The sequence below is a fragment of the Rhincodon typus genome, chromosome 23 (assembly GCF_021869965.1).
Source record: "Rhincodon typus isolate 14 chromosome 23, sRhiTyp1.1, whole genome shotgun sequence".
Taxonomy (NCBI): domain Eukaryota; kingdom Metazoa; phylum Chordata; class Chondrichthyes; order Orectolobiformes; family Rhincodontidae; genus Rhincodon; species Rhincodon typus.
In genome coordinates, this window is record NC_063354.1 from 7,056,219 (window position 1) to 7,080,384 (window position 24,166).

General features: G+C 42.0%; 1 protein-coding gene across 1 annotated transcript in view; it reads left to right on the forward strand.

Annotated features, from left to right (window-relative positions):
• Positions 1-946: 946 nt before the first annotated feature.
• The window catches only part of p4hb (prolyl 4-hydroxylase, beta polypeptide), a 33,580-nt gene continuing 10,360 nt past the window's right edge, over positions 947-24,166 (forward strand). Inside the window, exons 1-4 of the mRNA XM_048610954.1 lie at positions 947-1,270; positions 11,548-11,754; positions 15,408-15,541; positions 18,274-18,411. Coding sequence (XP_048466911.1) covers positions 1,132-1,270; positions 11,548-11,754; positions 15,408-15,541; positions 18,274-18,411 — 618 coding nt within the window. The 5' untranslated portion in view covers positions 947-1,131. The remainder of the gene's footprint in view (positions 1,271-11,547; positions 11,755-15,407; positions 15,542-18,273; positions 18,412-24,166) is intronic.

Consider the following 24,166-nt stretch of genomic DNA (forward strand, 5'->3'; position numbering starts at 1 on the left):
AAGGGACAAAGCCTGACATCATAGATGACAGCCAGTACAGTAATATATGACAGATAAATGTCTCTCAAAGAACTGGGTGATTCCCAGCAATGTTACAGTATACAAACATCACAGAACAAGAGGTTATGGTAACAGGCCTGGTGTAGAACAGTACGTGTCAGGGCTCTTGTGCCACCTCGGGAGTGCCCCTACCACTGAGACAGGAGGCCTGGGTTCAAGTCCCAGCTGTGTCACAATATGTCTGAACAAGTTGTTTAAAGTAAAAATAGAAGAATGTGTATTGAATTGGGTTTGATGTGGAAGGGGCCTCTTTTTGTGGGTATGGTGTGTGGTGTTTGGGAGTAGCCGGGGTGCTCTCTCGGGGTGGATCGCTACCTTGTAGGGGGATAGGTGTGAGAGTCTCTCTCTGTGGGGGGGGGTAATCTCTGTCTTTGGAGGATTTGCTTTGAGGTGGGTCTTCTGTCTTTGGGTATGGTTCTCTGCTTTTAGTGGGTTCGGTGTGGGGCTCTCTATCTTTGTGGTGGGGTAATCTTTGGGGATTTGATATGGACATGTGTAGCCTTATGGGGGGGGTGTTGTCTGTATCTTTATGGGGCATTTGGGTGCTGGGGTCTCGCATTCTCTTTATTGGGAGTTGGTGTGGGGGAGATGGTGATAGGGAGAAGTAGTTTGGACAGTTATCACTTTTTATGGGGACGTCTCTCTCTCTCAATGGTTGGAGGAGTGTGCAAGTCTCTGCCTGTGTTGAGGAGGTGCTTGAGGCTGTGGGGAGGGCTGGAGTGTAGAGTCTGTGCCGGGCGTGGGCGCCGCCATCTTTGATCCTGGCGCCGGAGCCTGACCGTTGATCCGGAAGCCGCGGCGCGGGGTGGGGGTGGGGTTCCACATCCGGGTGACGGTCTCGGCCAATCAGCTGTCTCCACGAGCCGCCGCAGCGGGCATTTAAGCGCGTGCGCAGTCGCGGCGCTCCCTCTCGGTCGCCACGTTCCCTCCAGCGGGCCGCCCCTCGCCTTTAGTCTTCCCTCACCGACAACCGGCCCTCAAGCACCACCTCACTTCCCCCCTCCTCCACACACCTTCCCCTCCGACACCGCACTGCTATCACCCCTCCAGCCCTTCTCCCGGGGAGCCGCAATGTGGCCTGTCCGCCTGCTGTCCCTGGCCGCCCTGGCCTTGGCCGCCGACATTCCCGAGGAGGACGAGGTCTTGGTGCTGAACAAGGACAACTTCGAGGAGGCGCTTCAGAAGTACCAGCATCTCCTGGTGGAGTTCTGTAAGTGAACCCGCGGGATCTGACTGACCATTGAGTCTGTGCAGAGCAATACACACCTGTAACTAGCAGCTTCTTCCTCCGTAAACCCCGCCTGGAACTTTCCAGTTTGTGCTTGTTTTGTTTTCTGGAGTTAGCAATAAGTCACCCGTAACTAACAAACTTTAGCTTTAACTGGCAACAAACCTCTTCTGTAACTAGCCAATTGTTCGCCTCTACCTAATGCACTTACTTGTCTGTTCCCTTTGTAGCCATTCGTTTAAAAAAACAGCTAATAGTAATGTAGTTAACGTGTGACAGATTTAATTTGTAACTAAGCCAAGTTTTGGGGTTGGGTGGCTGGGCTCGTTTCCAGCCTAGAAAGTGAGGGTGGGGGTGAGGACAGGGGCTTTCACTTGCCCCTTACCCCGACTCCTCTGCCTATATTTGGATATTTTCGTCTCGTGTACCATTGGGAGTTGGATTTTTTTTTCATTTTTCCAAAGCTGGTTACACACACCTTAAGTTTCCACTGGTCCAGGCGACCAGATCAATTCCGTGATATTCTCACCAGCTCACTGAGCAGCTGTGCTCTCCCAGCTCTTGGTTTTGCAGTCCCTTTTGATTGATGTTTCCCTCTTGTATTTCTGGCAGTGTCTGTGTTTCACTTCGCTTAAAAGGCGAGCGATGTTGCTGTTTTTTTTCTCCTGGGCTGCAGACAAGGAAATGTTTTTGTTTCAAAAGCTGCGCTTGGAAACCGAAGCCCTCGCGATAATGGCAATGTAAATTAAAAGGCAGAAAATATTGAACTCCTGGGTGGAGAGTGAAAAAAGTTCATGGTTCAAACTCGGTGAAGTCGGGACACACTTCTTCTTTCTTGGAGGAGGCAGGCCTTTTTCTTTTTCTTTTGAGGGTGAGGTTGTACGTGTTTAAACTACACGTACTTAAAGCAGGAGGGACGGCAAGACTGGGACTAACTGACAGTCCTATCGGCCACTAGCGACCCGCAAAATCAAAAGTGAAGGAGGCGGGTTTTCTGCAACTCGGGAATGTTGACGTGTACGAGAGTCAGTGGGAGACTGACTCCTCTCCAGACCCCCACGGCGAACTGCAGAGGGAGTGTTCTATTGGCAGTATTTCTAGCTGGCCGTTTTAAAGTTGGGCTGTAGCGCCTCTTTTTTGAATTTTAAAAAAAAACCTCCGCTAGCATGATGCACAATCTTCAAAGAAATGCCAAGGCCCTACTTGGGATGGTTGCCTATTAAAATAAAGTATTGTCAGCATTTACTGTCTTTCCAGTTACTGCGTGACCTTATTTCGGTTCAATGAACTTCGAAATTGAAGGGCATGAGATGTGGAAAGATCACTTCATACAGTCCCTCTTTATGAAGCAAAGACCAGGGTTGTCTTTAGGATATGTCTGAAATATGTTATAAAGGCAAATGCTGCAGATGCTGTCAAACTGTTTTTAAAAAAAAAACTGGAGAAACTCAGTAGGTCTGCAGCATTCGTGGAGAGAGAGCAGCAGTTGTGCAAATTTCTAATAAACTCAACTGAAGTCTAAGTGGGATCATGATCTTTTCTTTTCACTCCTCCCCACCATGCACAAATTTCTGCCAGCCTTGAAATTATGTTTAAAATGGTCAGTCATGGGGTATTGTTTTGAAAAAACTACAGTTTGGGAAAGATGTGACCAGCCATAAAGCACAGAAACAGACCCTTTTGTCCAACCAGTCCTTGATGACCATAATTCCAAACTAAGCTAGTCCCACCTGCCTGTTTGGCCCATATTCCTCCAAACATTTCTCCTCATGTACTTATTCAAATGTCTTTTGGAATGTAACTTCTCTGGAAGTTACAATGTTTAAATGCAAACCACTGTTTTATAAAAACATTGCCACTTGTGCCTTTTAAATCTTTCTCCTCTCACCTTAAAAATATATCTCCTCCTAGTCTTGAATGACCCTAGGGAAAGATGAGTCGTTCACCTTGTCTATACCCTTCATGATTTTCTAAACCTCTGACGTCACCCGCTCAATCTCCTATGCTCTGGTCCCAGCCTTTTCATCTTTTCCTCTTAACTCAAGTCCTCCATTCTGGGAAACACCCTTGTAAATCTGTTCTGAACCCTCTCCAGCTTAATATCCTCCCTATAACAGGGTGACCAGAACTGGAAACAGTATTCCACAATATCCTGTACAACCCCCCACATAACATTCCAACTCCTGTACTCGGAGGTCTGAACAATGAAGGCAAGCGTGCTAAGTGCCTTAAGGCCCATTGCATCCTATCTATATCTGATGCAAACTCCAAAGAATTATGTACCTGTGCCCCTAGGTCTCTGTTCTACGACATTACCCAAGTCTCTACTTTTAAATGTATAAGACCTACCCTTATTTCTTTTACCAAAATGCATTTATCCAAATCAAATTCCATCTGCCACTCCTCAGTCCATTGACCCAATTGATCAAGATCTTTTTGTAACCTTGGATAACTACCTTCCCTGTCCATAGTGGCACTACATCTTTTTTATTCATTCACGGGATGAAGGCGTCGCTGGCTAGGCAGCATTCATTGCCCATCCCTAATTGCCCAGAGGGTAGTTCAGAGTCAACCACATTGCTGTGGGTCTGGAGTCACATGTAGCCCAGACCAGGTAAGGATGGCAGTTTCCTTCCCTAAAGGGCATTAGTGAACCAGATGGGTTTTTCCAACAATTGACAATGGATTCATGGTCATCATTAGACTCTTAATTCCAGATATTTATTGGATTCCAATTCCACCATCTACTGTGGGTCCCCAGAATGTTATCTGGGTCTCTGGATTAACAGTCCAGAGATAATACTATTTGGCCATCGCCTCCCCACTTGTTAAAGATGTCTTAACACCTGATTTTATTTACACATTTTAACTTGTGCATGATTACCAATGCAAAATGTCTGCTGTAAGTGTTTGTCAAAGATGCTTTAGGCAGCAGCTGCTTACAGTAAATCAAGAAACTAACAATTATTTTACCTCATTGCACCAAATCATTTGAAGTCTGGAATCAGAATTTGCAAGTCCTCTTGTTACAAGGAAGTAAAAGTCAAATATGGCAGCCACCAAAAGTAAAATTTTTGCCAAAGTATTTTTAAAAAGTTAAAGGAACTGAAATAGTGTAAATCACTGGATTAATTAGACACAAACCATTAATAAGGGTCTGTACATTTTGTTTCCTGCGTTCTTCTATCTACTTTAATCATAGAATTCTGTTCTCACTTAATTAGTTAATACTTGATGTGAAAATTTACTAGGCTTGCATCCTGACTTGTTTAGCAAAATCCTTAAATTACAGGGAGAGGTAAGGGTTTTATATAGAAAGCCCAGACATGCCACAGCCTCTGGCTTCAAAGTTTCTAATTTTGACTTGTTTGGAATGTGCTGATATAATTGTGAACCATGCTCACTTTTGCACACTGGCACTGATCGGTCTCATCTTGTAAGAAATTGAATTAAAGCCTGTCTATTGAAGCACTTCTTGCGCATGGTCTTGATTTGAAACTAAGATTGCAAATGAAAAGTAGTGGCAGGAGATGTTGTAAATGGTGCCAGCAGAGGATTTGATCTATTGGGGCTCTGGAAAAGAAAAATCCATGACTGGAGTGAGGTCTTTGAGGGTGTGATGGGACAATATAGATAAAGATATTCTGCTTGTGCAGGGAGATCAAAGCTGGGTGTCATAATGTAATAATCACTAAATAGGTGCATTAGGAAATTAAAGAAACTTCTTTACCCAGGGCAGGGTTAAAATGTATGGCTTGGAATGGCTGAGGCTGATGGTTTTGGGGGAGAAAGAAGTGTTGAGGGGGAGAAATTCTGAAGTAAGGCTCTGATTGGATGGGAGGAGCAATATGAACTATGTAAACACTGCAGGTTCAATGTAACCTGATATCTGAGCATACAGAAACAAGGGTGGGGAAAATTATTAGTGTTTGCCTGAAATCAGTGAATTGTTATGAAGTGTCATAATTTGTGCACTGGCTCTGATATCATTCTACTTATCTGTAGTTTTCTTGGATCATGATGGTGCTTTCTGGTTCTGAGATTATTTGCTAGTGATGGTGTAACTTTGCAATGGACTTTGCTATTATAAAGATAAATTAATTTCTTTGGTTAGTTGGCAGCCATGTTTTGTACCTCTTTCTCTCCTTATGGAATAGATTAATGGAACTTAGAAATACTGCCTTGAAAGTGACATTTTTGTGTAAACTATCCTATCCCTTGTAAGGTGCTAGTGCCTGTTGGAGTCAGAACGACTCTGGTTCTGATTTTTAAACTGTCTTCCAATGGTAAGTAGAAAGGGATTGGGGTTACAGGTTCCTTAACTCCAGTTGGTGGTGTTAGGTCAATAGTTAAGTAAATTTCTGGCAGAATTTTTCAAATAAAGTGCAAGGATACTGTTCAGTGAGAAGGAGCACTCCTTGGAATGCAAGCTGTCTCTCATTTGGGATCTCTGATAACAATTGCTGTCTGAGGTGACTTTGGTGCAAAGCAACATCATTCGCATCTTTTGTTAATGGCCGAAGAGTGAGTGTTTTGGATGGCTTTATCCTGAGCAGCTTCGTAATGCAGGACTCTCCGAGCTGTTCCCAAGAATGATGCTATGCTCATCTGTTGATGCTCAAGGGATGTTGACTCAAGCTGCCTAAAATATTTTTGCTTCCATGCAAGAGATGTCCATATCTCAGTCCTGAGGAATGCATTAAAACTTGGGGCAGCCACGACTGTATTATTGTGACGAGTTTACAATTGGTGGAATTTAAATTCAATTAAAACCTGGAATAAAAACTAGTTTTGGTAATAGTGACCATAAAATGTGGTTCACTCACTTTTTAAAGAAAATTTATTGTCCTTGCCCAGTTTGGCATACATGTGACTCCAGATGCATACCAGTGGGGTTTTCTGTTGACTTTCCTCTAAAATGGCCTAACTGGCCACCCAGTTGAAGGACGACAAATGCTGCCCTTTCCAATGATGCCCGTATCCTATGAAATAGAGAACAGCACTTTCAGATCCTTCACTCATAACTTCACTGGGTGGGTGATGGCTGAGTGCTATTATCACTAGGCAATTAATCCCAAAGACCCAGGTCATGTCCTGGGGACCTGGGTTTGAACCCTGCCATGGTGATGGTGACATTTGAATTTAATAATAATCTGGAATTAGGAATCTAACGATGACCATGAAACCATTGGTGATTTCAAGAAAAACCAGTGGTTCAGTAATGTCCTTGAGGGAAGGAAATCTGCCATCGTTACCTGGTCTGGCCTACATATGACTGTGGACCCACAGCAATGTGGTTAACTCTTAACTGACCTGTGGGCAATTAGGGATGGGCAGTAAATGCTGGTCTGGCCAGTGGTGCCCACATTTCATGAGTGAAGAAAAATACCTAATTATGAAATCTTACTGGCTTTGTTTGAAAATGTTTAAATTCCATGTAATGAGTGCAGAGGGCATGCCAGGGCAGCACTTGGGGTCAGCCAAACAGTAAGTGATGGACAGAACTTAAGTAATCCCAGACCAGCAGATCAGATCTAAGCTCTGCAGTCCTGTCACATCTAGTTATGAATGGTCATGGGCGACTAAACAGTTCACTGCAGCAAGTGGCTCCACAAATAGCCCCATCTTCAATGATGGAGCCCTGTGCATTCAGTGTGCAAGATAAGGCTGAAGCATTTACAGTAATCTTTGTCTAGAAGTGCCAAATAGTTGATCCATCTTGATCTTCTTCAGTGCTCCCCAGCATCAGGTGTCAGTATCAGTCAATTTGCTTCACTTCATGCAATATCAAGATATGATTGGAGGCAATGGAAATGGCAAAGACTATGGGCTATGGTAACGTTCTGACAATAGGACTGAAAACTTGTGCTCCGTGCTCCAGAGAAATAGCTGCACCCCTAGCCAAACTGTTTAAATACAACTGTAACGGGCATCAGTGTGACAATGGAAAATTGTCCAGTATACACAGCAGGGCAAATGCAACCCAACCAATTGCCCCAACAGTCTCCCCTCTCTCATTGAAGTGATAGGTGTTGTCTGTATTGCTATCCAACAGCACCTGCTCACTTATGCCTGATTTGGCTTCCACCATATCTAATGAGCTCCTGACATTTATAATAGCCTTAGTTCAAACATGGCAAAAAGCTTATCCACAGTGACAGCACTTGACATCAAGGCTGCATTTGACAATGTGGCATGAAGAACCCTAACAAAACTGGAGTCAGTGGGCATTGGGGGGCAGCAATCTCTCTGCTGGTTGGAGTGCTGTTTGACACATAGGAAGATGGTGGTTGGTGAGGTTTGGGGTGGGGGGGTGGTGTTGGATGTCAGGCATCTCAGTTGCAGGAGATCCTCCGGGACTCCCTAATGACAGTGGCCTACTGACAGCACACTTCATTGGCTCAAGAAGGCAGCTCACCGTCACCTTGAGGGTAACTAGGGACAAGCAATAAATGCTGACCCAAGTAGCAACACCCACATCCCACAAGTGAACCAAAGTTCATTCCACATCATGGCCTGATCTGCAGTTAGCCCAATTGGTCAGCAGGGTATTTGTAACTTGATTAGTTTTATGGTTTTTTTACTGAGGTTTTGCCTCACCACTGATATGGGGATTAATCTTGTTGGTCATGTTAAACAAATTGTTTTTGCCTGTGCAATCCTACCTCACTTCTAATTGCTCAATTCAATTTGCTCACTTTAAGTATTCAGAGTGGATGTCTTCTGTAGTGTACTCCAAAGCTATGAAGTTCTAAGTGATCTCGTCAGTCAAGAATTGTATGAGTTTAAGGTTTGTGCTGGCTAAAATCTGGGTGCTGTTGGTATGGATCATGAGGGAATAAAATGATGTCCCTCTCCCACAGGGGTATTTCATTGTCCAGTCCAAATGTTGCCTATTGAATAATCTAGTAGAGTAATTCCAATTGCATGTATTGTAGATTATCAACCTTTATTGATCTATAACATGGCACATGCTAGAATCAGGATTAAAGTGATTATTTTTCAGTTTTGAGGTGAAATTGTTCTAAAGTGACACTGAAATGCAGACAGTTGATTCTTAAAGGGCTATGCTATATTTACTGATTGAATATTCAAAAAGTCTAGTTTTGGATTGTCATCTAGGAATTTTTCCTATACACGTGGTAGCTACGCTCTAGTCAGATATGGGGTGAAACTTAGCCACGTTTTCAATGGATTGTGTTAAAAATAAATGAGAAACTTGGGTTTTGGCTTTTTCCTGTCCAAACTTGGAAATCGAGGTGGTGAATAAATGCAGTCTTCTGTTCAGTTTTTGGGTTACCAGACAGACACCTTACTGTTTTTTGTTTGAGTAAACACAAACATGGTATGCCTTGCTGTGTTGTGGCATTAGATTGGTACGATGCAGGTTCAATGCTGCTTTGCATTTTGGAGCTGCTTTTGAGGTAAAATGCAGACCACTTGCATTCATGGACCTGACTCACGGTGTTCTTTGAAGTTTGTACATAGTGGCTGGTTTGATCAGCTCTGACAATTATGGGTGGTAAGAGCAGCCATGAAGAACAATATAATTTTCTTGAACAAAAAAGAACTCCTGAACTAAGCTTGATGTGTTGTTTAAAAATCAGTGTTTTTTACTGGTCATCTTAATTGATATTCCATGTTGACTTAAAATGGCCACTGCAGCTTTTTCTATCTGTGTGCTTAGAGCCAGAAGTGTAATTATACCTAGACTGCTCCATCTTTCGCTGATCTTGTATTCTAACCTGTTTTGCATCTTCACTGGGGAATGTTGCTCACTGAAGCTTATCTCCTGTGAAATATTAACTATGAATAGCTGCTGAGTTTTAAGGTTGCATGGTTGAGTTGGCATAATTACTGGCTGAATACACAATGAGATGTAATAGGATGTTGTTGACTTTAAAAAAAAAAACTGTCCTATGTCTGCACTGATTTGGCTAAACTTTGGCTGCGTAATGAACAGGCTGCTTAATCTGTCAGACTCATAGGAGCAGAGAGGCTGACGTTTCGGGCCTAGACCCTTCATCAGAAAAGGGGGAGGGGAAGGGGGTTTTGAAATAAATAGGGAGAGAGTGGGAGGCGGATAGAAGAGGGATAGAGGAGAGGATAGGTGGAGAGGAAACAAACAGGTCAAAGAGGCGGGGATGGAGCCTGCTGTGTTCATCCAGCCCTGCACCTTGTTGTCTCGGATTCTCCAGCATCTGCAGTTCCTACTATCTCTAATCTGTCAGACTGTTGCCTCCTATTCAGTGTCAAGGGTGTCGGTTAGCTCGATGGCTGGGTTTGTGGTTGTGATGCCAACAGCATGAGTTCAGTTCCTGCACAGGCTCACGTTATCATGATGGGCTCTTTCCAACTCCAACCCTTTCCCAGAGTTGTAGTGACCCTCTGGTTTATACATTACCAGTTGTGTGCCTATTTTATGAGGGAGAGAGAAGGCCTGTGATCCTCAGGACTATGGTGATTTATCATTATTCAGCATCACATGGAACCCTGATGGAAAGTGCATGTGAAGCAAGGATGCATTTGATGTCCACGTTGTAGCTCGTTCTCCTTTCTTCCCTCCTGCTTTGGAGGACTTGGCCTGATAACATCCTTTCTCAGGAATGGTTGTGTTGATGGGGAATAATTATAACATGTTTTAAATGTTGCTGGCTACTTGCAGCAATGTGAAGGTATCGCTAATAGCATTATAACCAGTCCATTGACTTAAGTGACTCTTGGAGCAGTCAACCTTTTGCAAACCAGTGTTAGCAAACTGGCACAATTGCTTGTGTACTGTTGCTGAGCAAAGGACTTTTGTTCCCTGTGTTCTGGATAATGCATTAACTGGTGGACTGTCTCATTAATTTCAGTCTCCTAATGACTGATTTTTACAGTGTGACATTGGAATGGTCTGAAGGTTATCTGCCAGTGAGTACTCGATCTAAAGTTAATTTAATTTGTGCCATACTTAAAATGGTGCTCAATGTTGGTGGGGATGTGATGACTAGGATGTGAATAACTGGTAGTAGATGTCTGGTTATTGTGTTTTCTGTCTGAAACCCAGCATTTATTTCCTACTGCACTTTGCTGGTTGCAAACGTCTCATCACCCTGCTAGGTAACATCGTCAGTGCGCCTCTGAAGCATTGGCGTTCTGTCCTGCTTGTTATTTATATGTCTCGGTTTGCTGCGGTGGGTGGCATTACTTCTGGCTCTGTTTCTCAATGCGTTTGGAGCTCCGGTTGGAATACCAGGCCTGCAGGCATTCCTGGCATTTGTTTGGCTTGTGTGATTATGGATGTGTTGTCCCAGTCGGATTTGTCCCTTGCTGTTCATGTGTAGTGAGAATTGGGGATGTCTCTTGGTGGCTAGTTTGAGCTGAATTTAGTGTTTGTTGTGTTGAGTTTCCCAGTAGTCAGTACAGATACAGGAAGAATGTATTAAAAATGTGCTAATGTGATTTTGCTGTGCTTTCACTGCTGTAGTTTTGTTTGAATTGTGTGGTTTCACTGTGACCAGCTGCTACATAGATGCATATCTCAACTTTTTTTGTAGTAAATACTGAAGTTCCCTGCATAAGAAAATAAGATATGCATTGTAGCAGTTGATACTGCAAGGGAGCATTGTGTGGAACCAAAGACTTTATTGATCATTTGAGGGGCTGAAGCCCCATCTCCCTATATCATGGTATGTTTGCCCACTTGTCCCACTCTTTTATAGCACACCATCCTAGTAATCTCATTGTATCCCACAAGCCGGGGCTGAATTAAATTTCTTAACTAACTGTGGAGGTTGTATTGTGAAGAGACTTTTGAAATATGAAAAATTTGGCTAATATGAGCTGGTATGAATTAAGGAGTTGAGGCCTGGGTAGGTCACCCTGATCTTGTTGAATGGCCAATGCCTACTCGTGTTCAATGCAGTTAGTTCACTTAACGTAAGTGAATTTTGTCTTTCCTTCTGAGCTCATTGCAATATCTAAATATACATCCTAATAAATTGGTCATGCTGTTAACCTGTTGCAATATTTGTCCCACCTTCCTTTGAATGTGGAAAAGGCTAATTTAAAATTCCAGAGCTTTCCCTCTTCAGAGCAAGTGGGATAAAAATGTATTCCTTTTATGTCTTAGATTTTGTATTGGAAATCCTGGGATGGGGAATACACTAAATGCAGCATCTCAGAAAAAAAATCAATGACACTTCAGCATTGTTCTGAATGCAGGCTCTTTTGTACATTTCTATTGTTGGAGTCTGAAATGATTGCTTTCCCTACAGATGCTCCCTGGTGTGGACACTGCAAGGCCCTTGCTCCTGAATATGCTAAAGCAGCTGCAAAACTGAAAGAAGAAGGCTCTGAGATCAGACTTGCAAAAGTGGATGCCACTGAGGAGTCTGACCTTGCACAGATGTTTTCAGTACGGGGATACCCGACCATTAAGTTTTTTAAAAATGGTGATAAGAGCAGCCCGAAGGACTATTCAGGTAATGACTATTTAAATATTTGTAATACATGGTCTGATTAATGTATAAATAACTTGGACTGTTCAACCACTCAATTTCCCACCTCTGAACTTGAGCTATCTCCTTTTTGTTAATAGTGGCTAACTTGCCAGCGTTGGGCTGCACTGTCTGTAGATCAGGTCTGTTGTCAATTTGATTGCAGTTGGATGGTATAGAACTGATCACACCTAAAATTACACTAAATTTACTCCAAAACTAATTAATTGCTTTTTTTGTTTGTTACTGCCTTAGCCACTGCTTTTTGTTTGAGCTTCCAACTAGAACCACTTAAAAATTACAGTCCAGAAAGTGGCCATTCAACCCATTGTCAGGTTCCAGCATTTCAGGTGCACATCTAGGTTTTTAAGAGTTTAAGGTTTCCTGCCTCAATCTTCACTGAACAGTGAATTTGTGGCACCCAGCTTCCCCTGGTCATTAATTCCCCCCCCCCACCACCCCCAATGCTAGGGGAAACAGGTTTTCCCTGTCTGCTCTAGCTAGGCCCCTCCTAACTTTGTGCAACTCGACTAAGTCACCTTTCACTGCCTCCTAAGGAAAGTAACTAGAGTCTACCCAAACTTTTCTCATAGCCTCAGTGACAAGTCATGGCAACATTGTTGTGAATCCCCTGTAGGCCATTGGTGTCTCTCCTGTATTTCTTGCCCAATGAAGGTAGACACCCTTTATGAAAACTTATGCCTGTTCTGCCACTTTCAGGAAATTGTGGACTTGTTCTACCCCTTGATCCTCCATTTATTGTGTATTCCCCTGTTTGTCTTCAAATGTATACCCTTTCACTTCTGGTTGAATTCCATTTACCATTTTTCTAACCATTCATCCAAACCATGGATATTGTGCGGTAGTCAACAGTCATCCTTTTCGTATCAGCTACTTGGCTAATTCTTCTCTGCAAACTTCAGTTGTGCCACTGCATTCAAATTTAATTTGTTAACATGTACCACAACAAGGCACCCAGCATTGAGCCTTGTGCAACACTACTGGAAACCATTTTTCAATTTGCAAAAACATATCCAGTGTTACCCTTTGTTTCTGGTCACTGAATCAAATTTGCTTCCAACTTGCTTCCTTCCCTGTATCCCTTGGGTTTTAATTTTTCTAACCTGTCTGCTACATGAGACCTTGTCAAATGCTGTACTAAAATCATAAACAGGATCCTCTGCACTACCCTGGTAAATCCTCATTGTTACTTTTGCAAAATGTTCAATTGTTAGTAAGAAGTGACCTTCTCTTAAAGCCATGTTGGCTATCCATGCCTTTTTAGGAAGCTAATTCTAATAATTACTGACGCCAGTATTTTGTCCTCCAGGTCGGGCTGACTGGTCTGTAATTATTCAGCCTGTCCTTTGCACTGTACTACAGAAATGTATCTAGTTTGTTCATTCTGTTAGCATGAGCAGGTTTAATTTCTTTCATGTGGTTTCATTCATCTTTCTGTCTTGCATCTTGTGCAAATTATACACTTTTGTTTCACTTGAGACTGAAAATCATGTTTAACCCAGGTTTACTGTCACTCACTGGAAGTGAAATCCTAGTTTTTTGTACTTGATGCCAAAATTATTTCGTGTGGGATAGAATACTCTCATTAATCTGAATGTATAATTCTGCATTTATGAAATTTACATCTGAGGGTTGCAGCAAAGGAATTTAAGGTTGGAAATTTATTGGGTAAAGTATTTTATCTTAACTGCATTTTGCATTTAAGGTTGTCATGACTTACTGAACAATTTTGATTCAGATCCCAGTGATAAAATGAGTCAACTGGAGCATCAAATGCTTAAAATCCTTTGAAGTAGAAATTAATTCAATTTTAAGATGAAATTGGAGGGAGCTACATTTGACTTTTGCATCTATCAACAGAACTGGTTTTTGTTCCACTATTGCTAACTGCACTTTGACTTTTCCTTGACCTGTTGCTAGCTCCTTATCTTGCACCATCCTCTTGTTTCTCATTTAATCTCTCCTACATTTCATCTTGCACAGACTTCTGGTTTGTTTGGTCTCTCTCCCTGTTGTCTCATTCTTTTTATTGTTATAGCCTCTTGTGTCCTCAATTTTTTTCAGACTTGAGGTAATTGTGCTGAAACATTAACTATTTCTCTCTAAGTGCTGCCTGATTTGTTAAGCTTTTCCAGTATTTTCTGTTGCTATTTATTGTTTGGGTCAAGTATTATTTGAAGTTCTTGTGCATTTCTTGACGGTTCCCTTTGGAAGGAATTGGATGCTTGTTTTTAGATATAGTTCTTTTTGGCCATAGTTGATCTATGGTGCCATGTCCCAGTCAGCATTATTCAGGTATAAACTTTGGCTGTGTGTGTTTAGGGGTGGGGCACATCTGTTAATTCCAGTTAGACATTAGTTGATGTCCAATTATCTGAAACTCTCTTGGATCACATGACCAGCATCTTTGGACATGGCTTTCTCTTTCCAGAGATCTTCCTAGTCAATGAACCTTGTGACTTTCTTCTTGAGCTACCAAGTGATTCCCTACGTGCTACTTAACAAAATTTAAGCTCTATCTTTCTCCCACTTCTGCAGCATCTCTTCTCCATTCACTACCATGTTATGGAGATTCAAACTGTGACTTACTGATCACTGATTTCTTAGATATTGAGACTGAAGTTTTTGACAAAATTACTTTCCCATATGTGACCATGAAAATTAACATGACAAGAACAGATATAATATTTGATATTAAGCCCAAAAAGTGTGGATAGTGCTGCAGTGGTCAAGGTTTTAGATGCTGGCTTCTGGAACTTGGATCTACTGAAGCCAGTACTTCAGTGCTGAAAATCTGGGTGTTTGTAATGGTTCTGTTTCTTTTTAAGCTGGAATCTGGTTTAACTTGTTTTTAAACAGAGGGGCACTAAGACATTTGAAATTTCAGCAATTTATCTCTAGAGCAATAAACATGCTCTTAGTTTTTGGGACAGGCTGTTAACTAGGCTGTTTTGTGGAGCTGTCTTTCCTTGGGCCTGCTTTAGCTGGTTCTCAATTTTAACAGAAAAAGATGCTATTGCAGGATTTAAATTGTAATAGAGCACTATCCTGTACAATGGGAGTAAAACTTCATTATTTAGTTTCCATCAGCCACTGACCCTGGTTGCAACTCGCAGCCAATATCTTCTGATTAGCTAACAATTTTTCACCAAAACTAATCAAAAGGATTTTCATAACAGTTGGGTGTGGAGCCTGTTCACAACCTTGTACATTGCACTAAACAGACTTTTTGGTCCACACTGGTGTTTATGCTCCATGTGAACCTCCAGTTTGCTTCATGTTGCACTTACCTCTTTCACCTTTGTATGCTACCTTGCCCTTTAATGCATTTCTGCATTAATGCACTGGAATGTTACCTCTTAACTTCCCTGGTTCTGTTACAGGGTCACAAAACTGAAATTTGCCTCCCTGCAGATGCTGCCTGACCTCAGTATTTCCAACATTTTGTATCTTGATGCTCTTCTCCTGTTGTGCAGGAAGTAATAACAAGGTTGGCTCTATAGCCCACAATAAAAATATCAGCCAACAAACCAAATGGCAACTGTCCTCATTACTTCATGAACTAGCTGCTCAGTAACAAGTATTCCCTTTAAAATTTTGATCTTCGGTTTTGTTAGCTGGCCGACAGCATGAAGATATCATGAACTGGCTGAAGAAGCGCATGGGACCTGCAGCAGACACCATTACAGAAGCCGATGCTGCTGAGAAACTGGTGGACTCCTCAGAAGTGGTTGTTATTGGGTTTTTTAAGGTACTGACTATTTCTTAAGTTTTTGTATATTGTGGATTTACCGCCATGAGGGCAGTATCAGGAGAGTAAGGGCCAAATTCTATATTGGTCACTTGTGGGAGCGGTCAATGTTTGTTGGTATCAGATGCTTCCTTACTAGTCATTGGCTGCAGGTGATGTCTAATGAAAGAACCAGGGAGACCTGCCCAGTCATTCCCTTCATCCTTGAGCAATGCTTTACTTACACAGAAGTAGATTGAAAACCAAGTTCGTTGTGACTTGAGTTTCCCCCATGAACTGTCAGTGCAGCCTTGATAGCCAATGTGTACATACACCTGAAATTTTAACATGTTGCTAACTAACAAGTCTACATATGTTACGACTTGTGTATGACCACATTATGGAATTGTAAAAGAATTGCAAACAAAGGATGCCTTAAGTGTGTAGGAAGTGGAGGCTGAGCTGGAGTTTATTTGCCCCCTGCTTCCCCTCCATGCACACCCTCTGCAGCAGTAGAGGTTAGAGGATTGAGTTGATTATTTGTTGCCAAAATAATACATATATAAAGATAAAGGGCAAAAGTTTTGCTGTACTTTAACCTACTTCTGTAGGTTGTAGAAATAAACCTGAATTCTGCAAATATCCAGTAGGTCAGGCATCATCCAGGAAGACAGACACAGTTAATATTTTTGGTTAAAAGCCTATCATCAGTATTTGGTTGGCAATATAATGTTGCTGAGTCAAAATGCTGGAACTCCTTCCCTAATGGGGCCTGCATCAAATAGACAGCGGTGGTTCAAGAAGTCAGCTCACTACCTTCATGGCCAATTAGGAATGGGCACTAAATGCTGGTGCAGTCAGTGAATCTTCCAGGCTATGATCATCTTTTTTTTTAAAAAAAGATAGTCTCAACCCTGTCTATCCTCCATCTAGAAATGCAGATTCTGCTTCAAAGTGTACAGTGAGGTCTAATGCTATCCCTCTCTCTTCCTGACTTGAGACTGAAGTTCCCCTGTTTGACACTCTTGCCAGGATTTATGCTTCACTGGCCGTAACACAGATTATAACTGAAGACTAGTTGATGATCGAGTTTAGGGAATACTAATCCACTCCTTCCTGCTGATCAGCCCACATGATCTGCTCTTACTAGATATTTCTTCCCCCTGCATTCTGAACATAAATGACTGTATGCAATCCATGCTTTTGTTACCTGCAGTCTTGACTTGCTGTTTATTGAAACAGCAGCTCTACATCAGTCCTCAACGTTAAAATGTATCACCATCTTCCAGCAAAGTCTGGGATCTGTAACTTCAACTGTCCAGTTTGCACAGGCTTCCCTACATTAACAAGTCAATTTCTTGCTGCCCTTTATCACCTAGTGCCACCCAGTCTCAGTCTCTAGCTTTAGATATCCTTTACTACAACAACCTCTCCTTTTCCTCCCCTCTTTTGGATGCTCGCTGAACCACTACAAGTCAGACTTAGTCTTGACACCTTTTTGTTTTCAAAAAAAACTTTTCAATTCACCCTTAATTGACTTGGCTTTTCCTTCCTCTACACACATGCTAGAGAAATGCAAGCTGGTTAACTTTGTATACAACACAAGCTTGGTGTCAACCCTTCTCAATTCCTACAGGTCAGAGCTCTAATGTTCTTCCGAACATTCAGAAAGGGTCATAAAGCCCAGCTGATTGAGTGCTGCTTTAAAACACTGACATGAATTCAATCCGATGTGGCCTGTCTTTCACCTTCCCCTTTGTGATTTAAGATTGCTAAAAAGTAGCAGGAGAGGCCATTTGGCTCACTGTGCCCCATCTGTCATCTGGTAACATGGCTGATCTTTAGTGGTAATTTTACTTTTGTATCTTGTTCTCCACAATTCCTGACTCTCAATCAAAAATCTAAATCAACCAGACTATTCAGTGACCCAGTCTCCACTCCTGTCTGGGGATAAGAATGGAGGAGAAATTCCTCCTTAAGCGGTGTCCCCTTAGCTCTTTTTCCCTGAGAGGAAGCATCCTTTCATCACACTAGAGCACTCTAATTGGGGTAGTGCCCTGCAGTGATGGCTTGAGTTTGAAATGATTGAATACTTAGTTTCTTAGCATATTCTGCCCTTGAATGGGACTGATAAGAAACAGCTTTTCATTACTTATGTCATTGCTGCTTCTTGCCATTTTCTTATGTTGCAGAGTTGCTTATTTGGACTCCTGGGTGAGATATCTTAAACCTGTACCCTGGCCCTTGAGTATATCACCGCTTTGACTGCCTCCGTGCATGTGTGCTGAACAGCTTCAGCCTTTTGAGATGCTGATTTCAAAAAGCAGTTCTTATTGAACCAGAATTTCTTCTTGCTTTCTCGACATCTTTTTGTCTGTGTACCTCAATTTGAATGACGCAATCATTATTTTGCCAACTCTTAATGAAACTTTAAGAAACAGATGTCCTTTTTTTACTTCAGTGACTTTTTAAAAAATTTACTTTAAAACCCATTGCATCTTTCTCAATCTTTTGTTTTAGTGCAAATACTCTGCAATTACAACATGTGACTAGGTAGTGATGTAGTTCATGTAATCTGAAATAGATGAAATTTGATTTTTATTTGACCTTCCTGCAATGGAGTCACTAGTTAATGAAAACTCAGTGGGGTTACTACAGTGAGAAAACCCTGTCATTCATTTTTATTGAACAAGTTCAACCTTGTGTGGCTCAAGTGGAATGGGAATGTCTGAATGAAACTGTTTCCCTTTCAGGATATGGAAGGTGGCGATGCCAAAACATTCCTGCAGGCTGCAGAGACCTTTGATGAGGTGCCATTTGGAATCACTTCAGAAGGAGACCTTTTCAAAAAGTATGATGTGAACAAGGATGGTGTTGTCCTTTTTAAGAAGGTATTTGATCAAATACATCTATTTTGTAGCAGATTTTGGTTGGTCTTAACTGTTGTGATTGTTTTGGAAGCAAATACTCTCCAGTTGGAGACCAATCATACTTCCTACTCAGTTGGCTTGGTGGTAATAAGAGGCTAGAAAGCTGATGATAACGTTGTACCTTTGTCTCAGACTTTAGGTCATTTTGGTGTTGGGCTGCTCTTGCAGGATTTTTTATTGGGAATTTTAAGACTGAAAAGTGCAGCACTACAGTTAAATTATTTTTGATTATCAGTAACATTTGAAGTGGGGCTGTCTGCAAGAAAGTTGAGGTTTTGAACCTAGAACATCCAGGGATGATGCTAGGAAGTACTTCAATGTGTAATGGAAATTTGGAATTTCATGTCTCAAAAACCTTGCTGAAGCAGAGTTGGGTTGAAAAATTTCAAGGCTGATTGGGTCTGTCAGCAAGGGACTTAAGTGATATGGAACATTTTGTTTGGTAAATGGAGCCAAGAATCTGATCCAGTTAATTGAGTGGTAGAGACACTGAAGGGCTGAACAGTCTGTCTTGTTCCTTTTATTCTAAAGGGCTAGTGATTTTGATTCTTTCCCTGGAAGTGTTCTTAAAGCTGTCCTGTCCCTTCCTGGCATAGGTACTGACAAGTTGAAAAAATCCTCTGACTGCACTAAATTCAGATTCCAGTCCATGACTCCCATGAGCAATAAACTGTGTGCAGTAAATAAACAGCACCATTTCACTTACTGATGTGATTCTTGTGTGTTAATGTCTACAGGTTGTAGGGCAACAGTCGTTTCTATTGACCTGGCTGGCATACTCCTGAATTGCAAGCTAGTTACCTATTTTGTCCACTTAGAACTGCTAACATATTTGCTAAATGCCTGAATTTGTAAGTATTTTGTGTTTAAAATTTAAGAGCCACATTAATTACCCATGGCAAAGTTGTGATCTCCAGCAACCATTAAGTGTAGCTGTTGATGTGTATTTTGTGGGTTTGACTGACCTTGAGACTAGAACCTGTTACCAGTGGGTGGCAGTATTTGAATGTTAAAGAGAAAGCATTTGAATTGATGACTTAAATAACACTCATCGTTTGTTTCTGCCCCCATCTTTTTAAAGAATTCACAGGCTGCCTGTAACACTTCTTTATCTGTATAAAATTGTCATACAGCTAATTTTTAAAAATTTAATGTGAAACTTTTCCCTGAGGTAAAACATAGATCTGAATTCCTAGATAAGACTTCCTCTGCTCACCAGATCAATGGCAGGATTGATTTCAAATGCGCAAAAGAATTTTATGTTCAATACCCAGCATTTTCTCTGGAAAAGCAAGCAGCTCAAATAACTGGGAATGATCCTTATTCCCAAGGTGAGATCTGCTTACACCACCTGCCATGAGCTGTCAGTTTCCCATGTAGTTGAAGTGAGTTGAGTAAACAGGACATCAGGTGGTTGGTGTTCTCAGTCCAGTGTAGTCCACTCAGGGCAGTTACCATCTAGCTGCTAAAGAGCTCAGTTTGGGAAGATAATGCTTGAAGGTTTTTAAAAATCAAGAACCAATTACAAACCACCCTGAGGTGTGGGATCAACTCCACTGGGTTAGAGTTGAATGTGCAGCTGTCCTTGCTTTCCTGTTAGAAGGGTCCATTTGTCAGGGTTCAAATGGAAGACATAGATCTAGATTTTTAAACTGATTTACTGGAACTAGTGACCTGGTAACAGTCCTTCCCAATTCACTGCACAGACCAGCTTCTAAGGATTCCCTGAATTATCAGTTTCTGGTCACAGGTGAAAGTTAAATTTTAGTTTCATTCTCCTTTGTGTGTTCCCTTTTCATGAATGGTGGTTTTGACTATATGTCATGAGTATAGATTTCTAAAAGAGCTTTTCGGTTGGTGGGGTGTGAGGGTTAGCTTCTCCTGAAAACAAATAGAATAGAAACAACTCAGAATTCCTACAGTGTGGAAACAGGCCCTTCAGCCCAACAAGTCACACTGACCCTCTGAACATTCCACCTAATCCACTCATGCTTGAACACTAGGCAATTTAATGGCCAATCCACCTAGCCTGCACATCTTTGGACAGGGGGGATACCAGAGGAAACCCACACAGACACAGGGAGAATGTGCAAACTCCACACGATTGCCCGAGGGTAGAATCGAACCCAGGACCCTGGTGCTGTGCGGCAGCAGTGTTAACCACTGAGCCACCATGCTGCCTCAATTGTGAAAATAGTGAAATTTTCTTCACCTCATGACTAAATTCTCATCTGTGGGCATTATGTAAGTGGTGCAGCCAATCTCTGGTTTGATATTGAGAAATCTAATATAAATAGCCAACTTGAGTCACTTTTTTATTGTATCCCAACAATCCTGTACACTGCAGACTGAAGGACAATTGTCTGAATTGGTCCTCTGCCCTGTTAGTGGGGACCACGCTCAGACTGCTTTGGTTTCAAACTAAAGTTAAATGTAAGATCCTTATAGCTGCAGTTTCCAGGGAGCCACCAGGTGGTAGGATTGAACTAAGTGCGTTCACCAGCTTTGGTTCATCCAAGCCTTTTTTGGGGTGCCTATAAAATGATCTTTGTTTTAACTCTGGTTAAATCCATGACTTTCAAATTTAATTCTAAAAACCATTTGGAAATCATTACAGTATTAAAATTTTTATGACCCATGGGTAGCGCACCATAAATTGAGCCCTGCTAATCTTGGAGTTGTACTTAATGTTAGTTTTAAGGTATAAACACTACCCTAGTTTACCTGGCTTTCAGAGATTGATAGTGCAGTGCAGGTTTCTGTATTTAAAAAAAGTTAAGAAATGAGACTATAGCTACAAGTGAGCACAAACCATTGACACAATACAGCTAACTTAAAATTGTAGTCTCAAACTCCCAATCTCAGGCAACAAATGGGCAAAATAGATTATTCACGGAGGTAGAGAAAATCTGGGAAGTCAGTTTTGTGGTCTTCCCAAATCAAACGTTGATGTACATTGAGCAGTAAGGCTCTTGGTGTTCAGTTGCTTTCTCTGGGAGCTTCTGGTGGCTTGTAAGTTGCACAGAGAAACTTGGACAGGTCTCAGATTTATCAATTTGAAGGTTTCCACTCGTAGCAACTACTACAGGAAAGGTAACTGCTTTTCTTCAAGCTTCAAATGTTTTATTGCAGGGGGCAAGTATCTTCAGAAATAACCACCTATGGCTGTCCTTTTCTGTAACCTGTTTCCAGTTCCAACCTAGCTGAGAATGAATCAGTTTCACTTATAAACAACTCCTCTGCTCCTGATCATCTACACATTGCAGAAAGCTATAGCCACAAAAGTTCCTTGCTGTGAAATTATGTAGCCCTCTTGCCAAGTCCCTGCTTTAAAAGAAAAGCCTTTCTTCTCATTTTTCAAGACTAAAGAATAAAGACATGCTTTTTGCGAGAACTGTTTCTTTAGTTCTATATGAAAATCAATTTGAATTAAAGCTGGTTTACGTGGTTTGAACTTTGGGTGTAGACTTTCCTACCGACTGTAAGCTCACTTAAAAACCCTGGCCTTAATGAGCTGAGGCTTTGCCCAGTATGGTTTTTGTGCCTAAAGACCAGAAAGTTCTGTTTGCTGCCTTGTTTTGGCCAGGTGATAGTGCTCCAATTGCCTTCTGGTTCAGGAAGGAATAAGGAAAGTAGCTGGAGTTCCCAATTTTTGCCTTAATCCCATGATACTGAAATGGTTCCTTTTTTAAGGAAAGGACCAGGTTTGGTTTGTAGTGTTCCCATAGAAACTTAAAATAAGGTTGTTGAGGTTGGTTGGCTTGCCGAGCTGGTTTGTTGTTCCGCAGACGTTTTGTTACCATGCTTGGTAACATCCTCAGTGCAGCCTCCAATGAAGCGTCGGTATGTTTTCCCACCTGGTTTTTAAACTCTGGGGTCCATTGAGATGGGTTGCCTCACTTCTGGGTTTCCTTCGTAGTGGAATGTATATGGGGTCGAGATCGGTGTGTTTGTTAATGGCATGCTTAGTGGAGTGCCATGCTTCCAGGAATTCTCGTGCTTGTCTCTTCCTATCCTGTCCCAGGATCTTGGTGTTGTCCCAGTCGAAGTGGTGGTTCTCCTTGTCCATGCGGATTGAGATGAGTGGGTATTGGTCGTGTCTTTTTGTAGCCAGCCATGTACTCTTGTTAGTTTCCTTCCTGTTTGTCCGATGTAGTGTTTCTCGCAGTCTCTGCAGGGGATCTTGTAGATGACATTGGTCCTGTCCATGGCGGGGAGTGGGTCCTTGGTTCGGGTGAGCAGTTGTCATAGGGTTGATATGGGCTTGTGTGCCACTCTGATGCCCAGCAGTCGTAGGAGTCTTGTGAATTCTGAAGCGTTTCTGATTTAGGGTAGTGTGATTGTGTTGGGGCGTGTAGTCTTTCTGATGCTGTTCGTGTAGGCATCTTCTGACCCAATTCTTTGGATATCCATTATCCTTGAAAACCTGGAAGAGGTATTCTTCTTGTGACCACTGGGCATCGGAGTGGCACGCAAGCCCACATCAACCCTACGACAACTGCTCACCCGAACCAAGGACCCACTCCCCGCCATGGACAGGGCCAACGTCATCTACAAGATCCCCTGCAGAGACTGAAACACTACATCGGACAAAGGAAGAAAACTAACAATAAGAGTACATGAACACCAACTGGTTACAAAAAGGCATGGACAAGGAGAACCGCCACTTGAACTGGGAAAACACAAATCCTGGGACAGGCTAGGCAGAGACAGGCATGAGAATTACTGGAAGTATGGCACTCCATGAAGCATGCCATTAACAAACACCGATCTCAACCCCATATACACTCCAATACAAAGGAAACCTGGAAGTGAGGCAACCCATCTCAATGGACCCCAGAGTTTAAAAACCAGGCGGGAAAACATACTGGCGCTTCATCGGAGGCTGCACTGAGGATGTTACCAAGCATGGTGATGAAATATCTGCGAAACAAACCAGCTTGGCGAGCCAACCAATCTCAACACCCACAACCCGAGCTACAAATCTACTCCAAAACCTTAAACTTAAAATAAACCTGTTCATGGGTTGGCATTTCGGTAGTGATCTGTGTCCTGTTGTTTATCAGCTAATGTTCTTTTTTTAAAAATGAAATTCAACTACTTTTGAGCAGCAAGTAAATGAAGTGAAACCCTTGTTTGGCTGTTGCCCCAGGAATAGGTTATTTTCCCACTGATTTTATGTTGCGTTGAGGGCTGGACATTTTTTAGCATTTCACATTTGTGATGAGAAAGCAAGCTCCCTATTCCTGCATCATTAATCTTGACAGTTGAGCCATTTTCAGTAAGCAAGGTCACAGTATTCTCACTTTCTGCTATAGCAGGTACTGGGAACTGATTGGAATTTAATGTCATTTCATTCTTTTGCCATTATGCCATGGATGATGGGTCTTGACAGTTCTCTGCTTGAGCTGGGACATGCCTTTTTCTAATTTCCTGTCCTGACGTGTGACATGTGGCCTTTTGAGATTTGGCAGTGCTTTCAGTTCTGAGTGACCATTTCTAGTTATGGTTTTAAGCTTCATGGGGAAGGAGAGATGAGCAGAGCCAACTAAAGAATATTATCCCATGGGTTTGAACTAGTTTGATCTACCTGTCACCAGTTTATACTACAAGATGTACAAATTTAGAACATGGACTGCAAACTGGATGCTGAGTCAAAGGATGAGCACAATTTTAAACAGGGAAATGAAAGCAGTTGTGCTTATTTTCCTGTTGC